Below are 14,879 nucleotides of genomic sequence, written 5' to 3'. Positions count from 1 at the left end.
ATTCTAGATATTTGTATGAAAGTACTTTTTAGACAATCTTAGCATTTAAATCATTGAAACATTTTAGTAAAGCAGATTATCCTCTCTAATCTGGTGGGCCTCATCCTATCAGTTGAAAGTTTTAATCGAAAAACAGAACAAGAGATGTATGAGCTCTGTTTTTTCTGGGGACTCCTGAGTAATATCACAGTAATAAATTAAAGTTACTAAGTTATACAGAAGGTCACTTACAGGTTAAGTGAGGCATATTATTCCCTAGCACTTTCCCCCATCAGGGTAACTGATAAACCACATTAGTCATCAGACAGGGAGACTGATGTCTTTGAGTAACAAAGTATCCTAAGCATTTGATTTTGCGTAAGGTTATTCTGCTAGATACATGTTCGCCTTTTTTTTTAAAGGTATTCAGCATCTGGAAGGTTGCAGTCAACACACCTTTGGAATCTCTTTAAAGTGAGTCGTGCCCGTGCAGCCTGGTAAAGTTCCCTTCCCCGAGTGTGGGTGGAGCCCGTGACCAACCTCCATGCCAACGGAATATGACAAAGGTGATGGGATGTCACTGCTACCTTTGTAAGACTCAGTCTTTGCAGACTGGAGAATGGGTTTGCTGCCACCATGAAGAAGCAAAGAGCCATTTGTGGACAGCCTGTCGAGAAGGCCACACGGTGGCTCCTGAGCCCCCAGGACGGGAACTCCGCCCCCAGCCTTAGTGAGCCTGAAGGAAGATTCTTCCCCAGGCAAGACCCCGGCGGGGAATTTGTCTGGCTGACCGCCTGATGGAAGCCTGGGAGACCCGGAGCCGAAAACCCAGCTCAGCCATGCCCAGGCTCCTGTCCCACAGAAACCACAAGAAAATAAACGAGTTTGGCTGTAATTTACTAAACTTTGATGATTTGCTCAGGGGGAGGAAGAAACGAATACAGAGGTAGTTTTCCTCTTGCAGTGAGGGGTGCCGGCCTCGCATTACTGAGGTCACATCTACGCTCCCCACACTGAATTCAGGGTTATGGCGCTAGGTTAGTTGGGTCAGACGCTCTGCAGACTTAACGTCCTGGATCGAGGACACGGATATTCATGGAAGCAGTGACAGTGATGTTAAGGGTTCTGTGCAGTTACGTGTGTCTCGACGAGATTTTCTTCTGTTCCGTCTCACTCCTGCTTCGTTGTGTCGGTTAGAAGTCTGAGCACACGGAACGTGAGGGGTTCTCACAAGGGCAGTAACAGGGCCCCCCAGGATGCCCCGGGCGCCCAGTCAGTGCCGAGGCTGGCTGATGCCAATGGGCCAAGTCACTCGGTAATTCTGGTCATTTCATTTTTCCTCCGTGGATAACGTTTCTGGTGAACATTATCTGTGATTAAAAAAAAAATCTTCACATTTCGTACCTACTTCAACATGTCCCTCCAGAGGACCACCGTGGAGACCTTGTCTCATTTCCCAACCCTTTTCCTTCCAGGCACATAACCAACTGGCTAGGCTTCCGGGAATGGCCACAAGGGCCCCCGGAACATGGTCACCAGCTGAGTATCCCAACGCTATGGAGACGGCGTATGCCGTGCCTGCTTCCCAGAGCCTCCCAGCCCACCCCCGTCTGCATGAGGATCACAGCATTTCAACGTCCCTCAGCTTGAGCCGTGATGTTTTTACGCTTCTAGACCCATCCTAACTGTAAGTTTGCCTCATTTCTTGGTATCCTTACCGGTCTTTGATCCTTTCTCTCAGGAGAGCACTACCGAGGCAAGAAATGCTTTCAAGTGCAGTGTCTCAGCCCCAGCGTCAGGCGCTCTCACGTCCAGTGTCCGTTCTTCTCCTCTGACTCCTGCTGGACACTTCTGCAACTCCTTCGGGCTGTGTTCCCGTTCCTCCCTTATCAAATCCAGTACCTGCCAAACTGAGTAGTCTGTAACTTGACTGTGACAGACCTCCCGGCCAGGACAGGAGATGGGGAGCAGGTTGTGAGGGGGGCACGTGTTGCTCTGCAGGAGGACTGTCTATGCGTTCACTGCCTTTCCACACGGGAAACCACGAGCTCTAATAGGAAGGCATGGGCCATTTCTGCAGACTCAGGGAATTCTGAGGAGCCAAAATTCACAGTCATCTACCCAGATGTCCCCATCTCAGGTGTTAGGGGCCCCGACTCTCCCAACAAGTTTCCTAAACTTGACATGATGGGTCTGTCTTGACTGGGCATTTTAACCATTTTTGACATTCTATCAACTCCAACAATTGGATGTTGGGCTTGGTCATTTTTTCCTCTGCCTTCCTGATAGCAGAGGTGTTTGGGTTTTTTTAGTTTCAAGTTTTTATTTAAATTCCAGTGTTGTTAACATACAATGTAGTATTAGTCTCAGGTGTACAAGGTAGCGGTTCAGCGCATCCATACATCACCCGTGCTCATCACGACAGGTGCACTACCCCGTCACCTGTTCTCCCATCCCCCGCCCACCTCCCCGCTGGTCACCATCAGTGTGTTCCCTATAGTTTAGACTCTGTTTCTTGGTTTGTGTCTCTCTTTTTTCCCCCATGTTCATCTGTTTTGTTTCTTAGATTCCATATATGAGTGAAATCATATGGTATTTGTCTTTCTCTGACTGATTTATTTTGCTTAGCATAATACCCTCTAGCTCCATCCACGTCGTGGCAAATGGCAAGAGTTCATTCTTTTTGATGGTTGAGTAATATTCCAGTGTGTGTATACACACCACATCTCTGTACCCATTCATCTGTCCATGGACATTTGGGCTCTTTCCATAATTTCGTTATTGTTGATAATGCTGCTATGAACATTGGGTAAATGTTTCTTTATATGCAATTAATAGTCCTTCTGGCTTTTTACCTAATTTCAGTTGTCTGTTTATTATCTTTCTGAGTCATGAAGATGCTTAGTGATAGGAACCCAACTCATTCATGCTCATTGCTTCTCCTTGTTCCATGTCTCGAACACTGGAGGCTTGCCCCTGCTACAGCCTTCCTTTCCATGGCAGACCGTGGCAGCAAGCCACCGGTGAAAGTTTGTACATGCTTCTCCTGCCAGCAGCGGTGGGGTCCTCATCTCCAGTGGCGCAGGGAGTGTCCTGCCTCCAAAACCCCATCTCATCACCTGTTTTGAGTCCTTACCACATCTGGTAGTAATTGTTGCACATGGGGCTTTCCAGAAGCTAAATCTGAGACGGAATTCAGGGTGCAAGATATTTCTTAAGGAATTAACATCTACGAAAGGAACAGGAGGAAGCAGATGGGGGCAGAAGGAGAGTCGAACTGCGGTGCAGGCCCAGCAATTCCAGAGTGAATATTGAGCACCGGAGTTCTCCAGCCTCGCCGCAATGACACGCCCGTTTGCCTTGTGCTTCCTGGTCCCTGGGTGTGAGCTTCCCCAACCAGGGAGTGACCTTGCTGAGCAAGGTGACCCTAAGGCCGAGCCTGAGGAGCTGGCAGCCGGCTGGGCCTTCCCCTCCGCACGCGGGGGCTGTGAATCCTGACCTGGAGCCAGGCGGGTCGCCCGGCTCCACGTCTACCACGCGGTGGCGGTAGGGAACCGGGCTGAGATTGGGGGGAACCACTACGGGAGGCTGCAGCCTGGAGCGCGCAGAACCCGGGGAACGCGTGTGGGGCTGGATCAGAGAACGCGCGGCTGCGGGACGGAGAACGTGCACCTGCGGGACGGGGAACGTGTAGCTGCGGGTCCGAGAACGCGAAGCTGCCGGTCCCTGAACTTGCCCCGGCGGGTCCGAGAAGGTGCGGCAGCTGCGAGTCTGAGCTGCGGGACCCAGCAAGCAGCACCCTCAGTCAGGCTGTCTTCAGTGATAGAATTACCAGATGAAGGATTCAACTATAAAAGCAGGAGCAGTGAAGGAGTTGCTCTCTTGCTTCTCAACTGATGGACAGAAGTTTGAACTCAAAGGCGGCCCCAGCTGGGTTCTGGCTTCTAGGCTGTGAACAAAGCATTTCTGCCAACTGAGGACTTCACAGGATGGAAGTCCTGAGTGGATTTATAACATGAATTAGCTGATTCGTACCCATCCTCAACTGCATCCTATTAGGGATGCGAAGTCACACTGTGCACAGAGTCGTCAGAGGGGCACAGGCCATCATCTGGGGAGCCAGGGCCGGCTCTCCACAGGACAGACCCGCTGGCGGGAGACAGAGAGAGTCAGGTGGCCCCACTCATTTCAGAGGCAAGAAGCCTCCGGAGCAGTGAAGTAACAGCTCTTCACCACAGGGCCCAACGAGCCCTACTGCTCAAACCTTTTGTATTAAAAACTTCTGCAGCATTTTATAGAAATGATGCTATTTGTGGTTCTGCTCATTGTTATTTGAACACACGGGCAGCCCAGGAATGTTCAGCTTCATTGGTATAGCAGAAATCCTGTCTTGAACACAAGGGTCCCAGTGGAGCCTGCAGTGCGGAGAGCCGGGGGCCGTCACCTAATTCCTACAACCCCGCCAGGTCACAGACTACCCCTTTGAACAACGGGAGGCCAGGAGGACCGGGGAACACAAACAGCCAGACTGTGCAGCACACAACTTTAGAGGACGCCGTTCACCACCGGGACGTTTAGCAGCACGAGACAATAAGGTATGTTGAGGACCAGGGGCTGCTTTCCAATCTGTCCAGTGTCAACCCCGGCAGAGAGGGTCACCTGGTGCTGAATCCTACCCAACCATCACAAGTAGGGAGGCAAGTCCGTCCTAGATTTGTCCAGGGGGAAGTGCAGAAAGGCTCAAGGCTAACCATGCCCTGGAGAAAGCAAACTACCCAAACCTCTGAGGGACTGTTGGCTTGTAGTCTTGGTAGTTAATTCCAGGAAAAATAAAATGCTCCTGTGATTGTCTCATCATTATGGAGACTAGCAGGGATCAAATAAATGGATATTTGACCCAAGACTGCTCTCTCATAAGCCCACTGGGACCCAAAGGCACCACGTGATTATTTCCCCAGTTCCTCAAAGTTCTATTGAGTAGGTATCTTTGGTCACTGGCAGAATCTGCACAATAATATACAGAAAAATCCAGGGGTTCCTGGGTGGCTCAATTGGCTGAGTGTCCAGTCCTTGGTTTCAGCTCAGGTCATGATCTCAGCATCGTGGGATGGAGCCCTGTGTTGGCTCGGTAGTCAGCAAATCTGCTTGGGATTCTCTCTCTCCCTCTGCCCCTCCCCCGGCTCAAATAAATAAATAAATAAATAAATAAATAAATAAATAAATAAATAATATCTTTTAAAAACAGAAAGGAAAATCCAGGCAGAAGCCCCTCTAGCTCTCCAGTTCTATCACGAATCAATCAAAAGCAATGCCTCAACCATATAAGCATCTCTAAAGTCTTGGAGAAACTCAGGGTGAGGATTTGTAACTACATCCCCACTCGGTTTCCTGGTTTGGCCACTAATGAATGTACATACATCTTAGAAAATGAGAGAAATATTTTAAGTTTAACCAGGTGGAGACTCCCTTTACCCTTCTTGTGCACGAAAACCTGGCAGTATCCTACTGTAAGCATCTAGGACCTCATGCCAAGTGGGGAACTGCCCTCTCAGAGCCTGCGAAGACCTATCAAGCCTACACGAGAGTTAGAAACAGCCCTACCAGTGCCAGAACATCTCACTAATCTCACACTCTTTCTCTAATGCTCTAAACTTGGGCTGCATTTTATTACCAAGCCAGTTCCTGGAAGATCACAGGGACGAGGAAGGATGCGAGACAAGCTGGAGGCTGCAGGAGGAAAGAAAGCAAGTGCAATCCCAGGCCAAACACTATATGAACAGGAACCACGACACCCGCTCTGGGGGAAACTTAGACTGTCAGTTCCACGGAGGCCCCGCTGGAGGGAGCACGACGCAAGTTGTGGCTGAAGCCCAGAAAAGATGTTTGTGCTAACTACCTTCTGATGTCCTGACAGCACGGGGGAGGAGGGAGGAGGGGCCCACCGAGAACAAAGGAGGCGGGCTTGCGCAATGGGGCTGTTCTTGGCAAGACAGCCAGCAGCCCAAAACCAGCAGGAGAATTCTTTAAGAATTCCACTGACATTTCCAAACCGCTGGGGCCCTGCAAGAAAAAACTCCGTGCAGAATTTGGGGCCAGAGGTTTCAAGCTTCAGGGAGATTTAGAGCAATCCATCCTTGGTTCCTCGGCAGAGAATCAACCCTTAAATAGAGTGTACAACAATTCCCAGGAGAGAATGCAAGGCCACTATACATAGGCTGCCCCTTATCCCAGGAAAGATCCTGCTTCTGCCGTGGCTGGTAGTTAGTTCTTTCCGCTCTGCTGTTCTTCCTGCTGGCGACTCGATGTGACTTTTGAGTACATGCCCAGGACCCTGATGTCTCACATTTCTAACTTCAGCGCCTCCTAACCAAACATTTTGAAGATGGAAGCCCTCACTAGGTAGCTCGAGCAAGGTTTGCAAAATTAAGTGCCTCCCTTCCATAGGTTCCCAGTTTCTACAGCTGTGATTCGCCGTCAGGATCCCTGTTGACAATTCCCAGCATAAGGTGGTTTTTTTGCCTGCACCCATGGGTGTCTCTCAGCCTGGTTTACCAGAGACTTAACCCACAGCTTCTCCCTGACTTCAAAGAAGAGGTCATTTGGAAGCCCAAAGATTTTATACCGCTCACCACCAACACTCTGCTCCAGTTTATCCCCAAATGATTTAAATTCCTAAAGTTGTAGACATTGGATACTCAAAGGGGAATCTACTGTAGCATGTTAAACTTGTCCTTGTATATGTGTCCCAATGCCTGTAGACTATGTTTTTGTGGGCAGGGGCCAAAAATCTAAGGTAAATAATACTTGGCAAACAAATCAATGTTAGTTGCAGTAACTTGGTGGGCTTATATACCTACTGATGGTAGCCCATTGTCTGCCAAGAGCATCTATGGGAAGCTCTTGCATACTCAAACTGTATTTTGGGCACTGATGCCCATTTGACATTATTGTGTGGAGCTCCACATTTTGGGGTACAAAATATATATTCAAATCTACTGAAGCAATAAGTACTCTATGGCAACAACCCATTGGATAAATAAACCAACATTGGTCAAAACACCCTATAAGCACCTTTGGTGAAAATGGCACAGGTCTAAAAGTTCAAATTTGTCTTTTCTTTAAAGACACACTCAGGAAAAAAATTTATTGGCCCATGTTGGACGTTTAGCAAAGATTTTATTTGAGGAGGAAGAGAAAGAGTGACAAGCAGCCTGGACAGATAGTACAGCCTTGGAGAAGTGAATAAAGACTCAACAACTGGCTAGATAGAATACTAGGGATCACACTGACCCAAAATAGACAAGTAAATATGCCCCTTGAGATAGAAGCAGAAATAGTTTAAGGAAAATGGCCTGGAATCTTGGCAGTGGAAGTACATGGAATGAATGTAAAGCTGTGTGGACCCCCTAGCCTATGGGAGTTCATGGAGAGCATAATTTGCATAGATCCTCTCTAACGGCCAAGGCACCATGCATAACCAAAAACTAGGTGTACCCAATTTTGCAGTTAGAATAGGATGCCTATTAAATTTGATTAGTGGAATGCTTGGGTGGCTCAATTGGTTAAGCATCCAACTCTTGGTTTTGGCTCAGGTTGTGATCTTGGGGTCCTGGGATCAAACCCCACATTGGGCTCCATGCTCAGCATGGAGTCTGCTTTAGATTCTCTCTCCCCCTCTGCCTCTGTCCCTCCCCCCACTTGTATGCATGTGCACTCTCTCTCTCACTGTCTCTCAAAATAAATAAAATCTTTTTTTAAAAAGCCTGATTAGCATTTTAACATTCAGGAAAAGTTGACCATTACTTAAAGATAAAGCCCACTGAGATCTCATGTCAGTATAACCCTTAGTATGAAGCATGGCCTATGGTATGCCCACAAGATTTGCAATCTAGAATTAAATGAGACTTGGCCCTTGATTTATTCTCCAATCCATAACAGTATTTGGTGTATTGTCACTTTTAGTTAAAAAAAAGTATTAGTGTAATTATGACTAGTTAATTTTGTAATGATTTTACTTTAACTCATAATGTAACGATTATCTGGTATAATTAGTAAGATTAAGTTGATTTTTAACACAGTTTATGATACTACCAATATCAACAATAAAATGTACGAGGAGATTTAGTTAAAAATATCTACAAGATGTTCTTCTATTTGAACCTGATTCTTACAAATAATCTCCAAAACTATTCCTTTATATAATCCTCCAAAAATCTATAAAATCAAGGAGAACACTGGAGGGAAATGGTCAGAATCAACTGTTGAAGAACTTTAGAAATTAACCAAAGGCTTGCAACAATCTAGGGGTAATTTATTCAAGAAAAATGGCTCAATCTTGGTAAGAACAGTGAGCTTTGTGATTTTTATAATTTGATCCATTCCTACTTCTACTCAGACCAGTCAAAGTTTTGAAAACCAATAATCTGCAATCACAGTAAAAATCAGCAGCCTGGAATATACTGGAGAGGGTAAAATGGGGTCAGAGCTCCCTCAAGCACATTCATAGAGAATTATCATGCTTTTATTGCTTGGTGGTTCCCTAGAAGAACCCACTTATAATACTGTAGTTTACCTTACTTGGAACACTTCCATTGCTAAGAAGTCTTTTCTCCAGGGGCCTTTGCTAAAAACAATTAGAGGCAATTATGTAACATTGTGGTTGCCTAAAATAGTGGATAAGATTTGGGCCAAACAATAGACTAACCAAAAAACTGAAAAGGAAAATCTAGCAAATAAGACGTTGATGGGGGCTCTAAAAAGCTGTATAACTGTTAGTATGAAGCTTGGGGATCTTTCTGGGATTCTTCTAGGTTCCTGGGAATCTGGAAGGCTGTTTGCATGTAGAGAGCTGTATGCCCTCACAGGGCTCTGCACATGCTCAGGAAAGATTTAAGAAGGCCCTAAACTCTCACCTCTGGCTCACTTTGAGCTTCTGCACAAGGAGAAAATGAAGGCTAAAACAGAGTTGTGAACTTCCTGGCTGAGTCTTGAAGGCAAGCCCCTGTAACAGACACAGAGCCACTTAGCAGATTGGGAGGCTTATTGGTTCCAGGCATTTAAGGAAATCTCTATCAAACCATTAAGTGATAACCAAGCAGACACTTGAATGGGCACACCTGAAGAAGAAAAAGGACTCTACAAAATTAATTCTGAAAATTCACTAAGCAAACAAACAAATAACAAGAAAAGCAGCAAAAACAACAAGTCGTGAGGAGTGAAAAAGAATCTGAAATCCAGAGTTGACACATGATATTATTTTAAGTCTTTGATTTGCAACAAAAGTTATAAGACATGCAAAGAAACAAGAAAATATGGCCAACATACTGGACAAAAAAAATAACAAACAAATAGAAAACAGTTAATAGAAACTGTCCCTAAGGAAGCTCAGATATTGGACTTAGTAGACAAAGACCTTAAATCTGTTGTTTAAATATATTCAAAGAACTAAGAGAAACCATATATAAAGACTTACAGGAAAGTATAAGAATGATATGTCATCAAATAGAGAATATCAACACAGAGATAGAAATTATTTTTAAAAAAACAACAAATATAAATCCTTGGGTTGAAAAGTACAATAATCGAAGAGAAGGAGCCCAGATTTGAGCAGGCAGAAGAAAGAATCAACAAACTTGAATATAGGTCAATTGAGATTACCCAGTTTGAGGACAGAAAGAAAGAGAATAAAGAAAAATGAGTAAAGTCTCAGAATCTTATGGGGCACCATCAACGGTACCAACAGATGCAAAATGGTAGTCCAAGAAGGAGAGGAGAGAGAGAAAGAAGCATTAAAAATTCTGAATAATGACCAAAAATATACCAAATTTGATGAAAATAATCTATCTACATATCCAAGAAGCTCAAGAAATCCAAATAGAGTACACTCGAAGATGCAGTAAAAATATTCTAGAGCTGATTGTGGTGAACAACTCTGAATATACTGAAGGCGTTGAATTGTACTCCGTAAACAGAGTGCACTGTGTGTGTAAATCGTGTAGCACGTGAATTACAGCTCAAAAAAGAAGAGGGTGAGGTGCCGGGACCTGCTACAACATGGATGAAGATTGAAAACGTTATGCTCAGTGCAAGAAGCCAGTCACATAGGATCTGAGTGCATTCCTAATAGTTCTATAGACACAGAAAGTAAATTCGTACTCACACAGGCTGGGGGGATAGGCAAATGGGGAGCAACTGCTAATGGGTATGGGATTTCTTTTTGGGGTGATAAAAATTTTCTGGAATTGCATGGTGGTAATGTTAACAACATCTTGTCAAAGTATTAATATCACCGAACTGTACACTTTTAAAGCATGGCTTTTATGGTTTATAAATTACATCTCAGTTCTTTAAAAAGCAATCCCCTCTCCCCAAAACATATTCAGTGGTGGAAGGAGGTAAAACCATTGTTAAGCTTGTATGTAATTATGGGCATTCTTGCGCTGGAAATTTGGTAAACTGAAATGTATGTAAAACAATACCTATTTAAAATAATACTCATTGGGAGATAGTTATTACTTTGGAAAATGTTTTCTCCCTTGTTCTATAAAGAGCCAAAGTTCCAGGGAAAAGAATAACACACAATGTATAACTTAAAAGGCATGACCTAGTGTCAGAGGGTAGATTATATAGGATAGCTACAGCACGACTCCGTGCTTATCTCTGGGATGCCTGAGATTCTGGCATGGACACTTAGCCAAGATAAGGGCAGTGAGCTAATGATTTATGATGTGCTGTTTAAAGTTCGGAGTCTGCTGGTGTCAGGCAGGACCAGTTTGTTTATTGATGGCTTATTCCCGGTGTAACCAGTTGGACAGCCTGGCTTGGCTACGTGACCACAAGAGACATAAAAGACCCTGATGGAAACTTTGAAGTGCCTCTCCCAGAACAGAGATCCATCATCACACAGCTCTTGGCAGTGCAGTCTAGAGACAAAGTCCATCCTTGTACAAATAACAAGGACACTGGGGGGCTACATGAGGAAGTTTCTTGTGCTCCCAATGTTTGCTTGGACTCTTTCTCCTTCTGCACTATTTCCTTTGTCTTTTCTGATGGTGCTCTGGGAGGCCTGGTAAGTCTTCCAGCTTTCCGACCAAACGCAATCCTTGTCCTGATAACGCATCCCCTCCTGCGAACTGTTCTTTTTGTAAAAGGTAAAGAGGGGACAGCCTCAGAAATTCTATTTCAGTGAGGCCCCAAAATCCTGTTAACAAATGTAAGCAGAGGGTAGTCCCCCATCCCTGGGACAGTGCCAACGTACCCTGCAGTTGTTCGTGAAGAGAAATTCCCAAGGGTGCCTGGGTGGTGCCGTTGGTTAAGCGACTGACGTTTGATTTCAGCCCAGGTCATGGTCTCAGGGTCCTGAGATGGGGCCCCATGTCAGGCTCCGTGCTCAGTGGGGAGTCTGCTTGAGATTCTCTCTCTCCCTCTCCCTGCTCCCCATGCTTGCTCTCTCTCTCTCTCTGTCTCTCACTAAAGTAAATAAATAAATATCTTTAAAAAGAAAGGGAAGGAGAGAGGGAGGGAGGGAGGGAGGGAGGGAGGGAGGGAGGGAGGGAGGGAGGGAGGGAGGAAGGAAGGAAGGAAGGGAGGGAGGGAGGGAGGATCTTGCCCCTCCCACACCTGGAAACTCAACCAGGTCTCCCAGCTCAAACCACCATAATTGGTACATTCTACAGACAAGGTGCAGAAGTCCTCTTTGTGAAAGAACAAGAACTTTCTCGGTGATTTGGGCAGTAAGGATCAGGCCACCAAGCTCTGAATCTAAGAGTGTACTTCTAGGTACCCACACACGTCATCTATCTCGTGGGCTAGGGTCTGAGTCAGAGACTCTCACAACCTTCCAAGGCTTCAGCAAATTTATGACAAACATCAGCAGTTGTATCTGGGTAGAGAAAGGTTTGGGGTTGAAATTTCCCAAAACAATTCTCCAGAACATCCAAATGAGGAAGACAAGTTTCCCCCCAAATTCCTACCTCCACAATGCACAGTCAGGTCCTCTCAACCAACAGAGCTTTCCTCATGTCTAACCCGGGCTCTGGCATGGGTGTTCCAATTTCTCCACATTACACCAGGGGTAAAGTATCAGGGCACAAACATCGTATCCTCACTGCTTTGGAGTGAACCTCAGACACTTCCCTCTGCTTTTCCTGAGCTCACCCTATGGACGTGTGCAGGGAAGGCACCGCTCCCTGAATCTAATACCAGACCCACCCCTTCTGGCTGCTACTTAACCACTTGTTCATTCCATCATGACCACCTGACTGTCACCCTTTCCACCCAAAACGTCACTGGTGCATGGCCAGGCTTGCTGGATTCTGACAGTACTGGCTCAATCTTGTCCCTTCCTCTCATGGCCACATCCTCCACGTCACCACCTGGCACCACGTGCCTGGGAGACCTGTGCGTCTGGACAGCGTCCTGGCTCAGCAGCCCGTCCTTCCCACTTGCTTAGTTGCTGGGATGGACCCCGGGGTCTGTAAGAGCCTGAGTGCGGGGCCTCCTTCTAGGGGACCCTCCCAGGCCCTAAAAACTCCATTTCAGCCACAGAGTCACTGTTCTTCTTTAAAATACCTTTGCCTCTTTCTCTGAAAGCAGACAGCCCAGAGGAGAAAACAGATTCTCCTAACTTTGTTTTTGTTCGTTCATGTTTGGGTGGGAGGGGATCCAGTTGACTTTTCCTCCAGGACCATCTTTGTCCTCGAAGGAATGGGAACTGAGGAACGGTGATCCAGACTCTCCAAGGAAGAGGCTCTGGGCGTCAGTCCTGTTCCCCATAGGATGGCTGCACTCTACCTGGGCAGATGGAAAAGCAGCGAAGGACTTTAACACACACACAATAAACAGAGCTGACTTCATTCTTCCTCACTTTTGGGGAGGGCAGACATAAATCATCTGTCTGCCCAGACGTCTTCATCTGAAGTTCGGTGGTGGCTCTGTGAGGTGTCTCCGGCTGAGCATGTCATGAGGACACCAGGCAGCCTGAGCTGTCATGTGGCGGCTAGTGAGACGTGTGCGCCCCGGGCCCGGGCACGTGTGGACACCCAGGGCTCGTGGATGCCTCGCAGGGGCTGACTGGATCAGCACATTGGAGCTGAGACAGCTGCAGTATGAGAAATCCATGTCTGTTACACGCATACTCATTTCAAATGCAAGTTTAATTCGGGTCCTGGGTCCAGATGGTAGAACACTGAATAAAGTCCTTAGTTTTCAGAGTATCAGCTGCTTTCATACTTCTGATTTATGATACCCGGTCTGTTTACTGCTTGAATATCTGGCAGGTTTTAGAAGTCTTATTTTGAGATATTTATGGAATTTTACCCCCCAAAAATGTATTTTGTAACAAAACTTACATCCAAGTGTGAAATTGCAGTATTGTTAAAGATGTAAATTAAATACGTTTTCAGATAGGTTTCTCAGAAATTTGTGTGACTTACCAAAAAATCAAAGTCCTCATTATACCATTTGTTTTGGTTTCAGGAATCTAGCTCTGCTCGAGTATGAAAACCTTTGGCAGCCCTGGAAAACGCACTGCCTCGGGTCTTACTCCCAGCTGGGAATGCACCGAGTTCTCAAACCCACAAACCAAGTGTCTGACTTCTTAACCCGTGCTTTTACAGAAAACACAGAGAATGGACGTATTAGACACGAGTGATGTTTTATAATTATGTTTAAACGGATTACAGCTTGTTTCTAGCCTGCTTCTAAGTACTATAGTTCTCAAAGTTACCATGACTGCTAAGCTTTTTCTATTTATAATTAACATAAAAGCTGCTCTGGAGAGGGGCCTCTGGGTCTGCGTATTTTTCTTTTGATTTTTAACCAGACACTGTTTCGGTGTTTACTAATAAGGAGGGTGTAATTGACGAAAGAATAGCGTGTTTTTATTGTGATTTATTTTACTTAAGTGTATGTGTGTTACAGGGGACCATTTATCTGGGGCGGCCCTCAGACCCTGGAAGGTTGGCTCTGTGATGATGTTGTTGAGACCATGGACTATGTGGTGTGTGCCAAGAATGCACTTGTGCTGTTGAGATAGTAGACACAGCAAAAAAGGAACGTTTGTCCTGATCCCTTAGCTTCTCCCAAGGGTCAGGTCACCTCATTTCTGGGAACCTTGAGCTCAGGGGTGTTAACCAAAATACACCTTCTCCTTCGCCATGGAGTTGGAGTGTGGGGGCACAAGGCTTCTTGGGGGCTGTTGCCCCTTAGCCATTCAAAGTCAAGTGTATCTTCCTAGTCTCAGACCCAGAGAAGTTAAAATTTCTTGGGGCATCTGGGTGGCTCAGTCAGTTAAGCGTCCGACCCTTGGTTTCAGCTCAGGTCATGATCTCAGGGTCATGAGATCAAGCCCTGCATTGGGCTCTATGCTCAGCGTGGAGTCTGCTTGGGATTCTCTCTCCCTCTCCCTCCCACTCAGGCTCTCTCTCTTTCTCTCAAAGAAATAAAATCTTTAAAAAACTTCCTTGGTGTTCTTTGGGTCTGCCTTTCCCTTCACCTCTCAACATGTACTTCCATCCTGCTTTTCCTGCAGTGTTCCCGCGGTCTGCAGGCCTTCACGGTGGGATGAGCATGGAAGCCCTTGAACTTGGCAGTGCAGTAAATGAGACTGTGCCAGGAGAGCCTCCGGGAGAATCCCAAGGTCCAGAATCCGCATGTAAGACACGGCGTGCTAAGTAGCAAAGTGATCTCCTGAATTTGTAAGTAAATTTGTTTCTGGGGCTCATATGACTGCAGGTATAAACACCAGTGGACCCTTGGCTCTGTGTCCTTCCAGCCCGGTAGATGTCTTCTCCACTGCCAAGACACAGACACTCAACGGTGCCTCCGTGAAATGCATGGGAGGCGTGGGGAACCGTGTTCCCCACATGCAACCTGACCCCGTGCAGATTCCAGATGTGATT

General features: G+C 46.1%; 1 protein-coding gene across 1 annotated transcript in view; it reads left to right on the top strand.

Annotated features, from left to right (window-relative positions):
* Positions 1 to 14,879, top strand: part of LOC123792493 (uncharacterized) — a 160,521-nt gene that overhangs the window by 133,442 nt on the left and 12,200 nt on the right. The window contains exons 3-6 of the mRNA XM_087868510.1: positions 402 to 453; positions 1,455 to 1,666; positions 4,446 to 4,574; positions 14,510 to 14,675. Coding sequence (XP_087724636.1) covers positions 402 to 453; positions 1,455 to 1,629 — 227 coding nt within the window. The 3' untranslated portion in view covers positions 1,630 to 1,666; positions 4,446 to 4,574; positions 14,510 to 14,675. The remainder of the gene's footprint in view (positions 1 to 401; positions 454 to 1,454; positions 1,667 to 4,445; positions 4,575 to 14,509; positions 14,676 to 14,879) is intronic.

The sequence above is a fragment of the Ursus americanus genome, chromosome 16 (genome assembly GCF_024610735.1).
Source record: "Ursus americanus isolate L20-20 chromosome 16, mUrsAme1.1.p, whole genome shotgun sequence".
NCBI lineage: Eukaryota > Metazoa > Chordata > Mammalia > Carnivora > Ursidae > Ursus > Ursus americanus.
The sequence above is the reverse complement of the archived record's forward strand: the minus strand, read 5'-3'. Positions and strand labels throughout refer to the sequence as shown.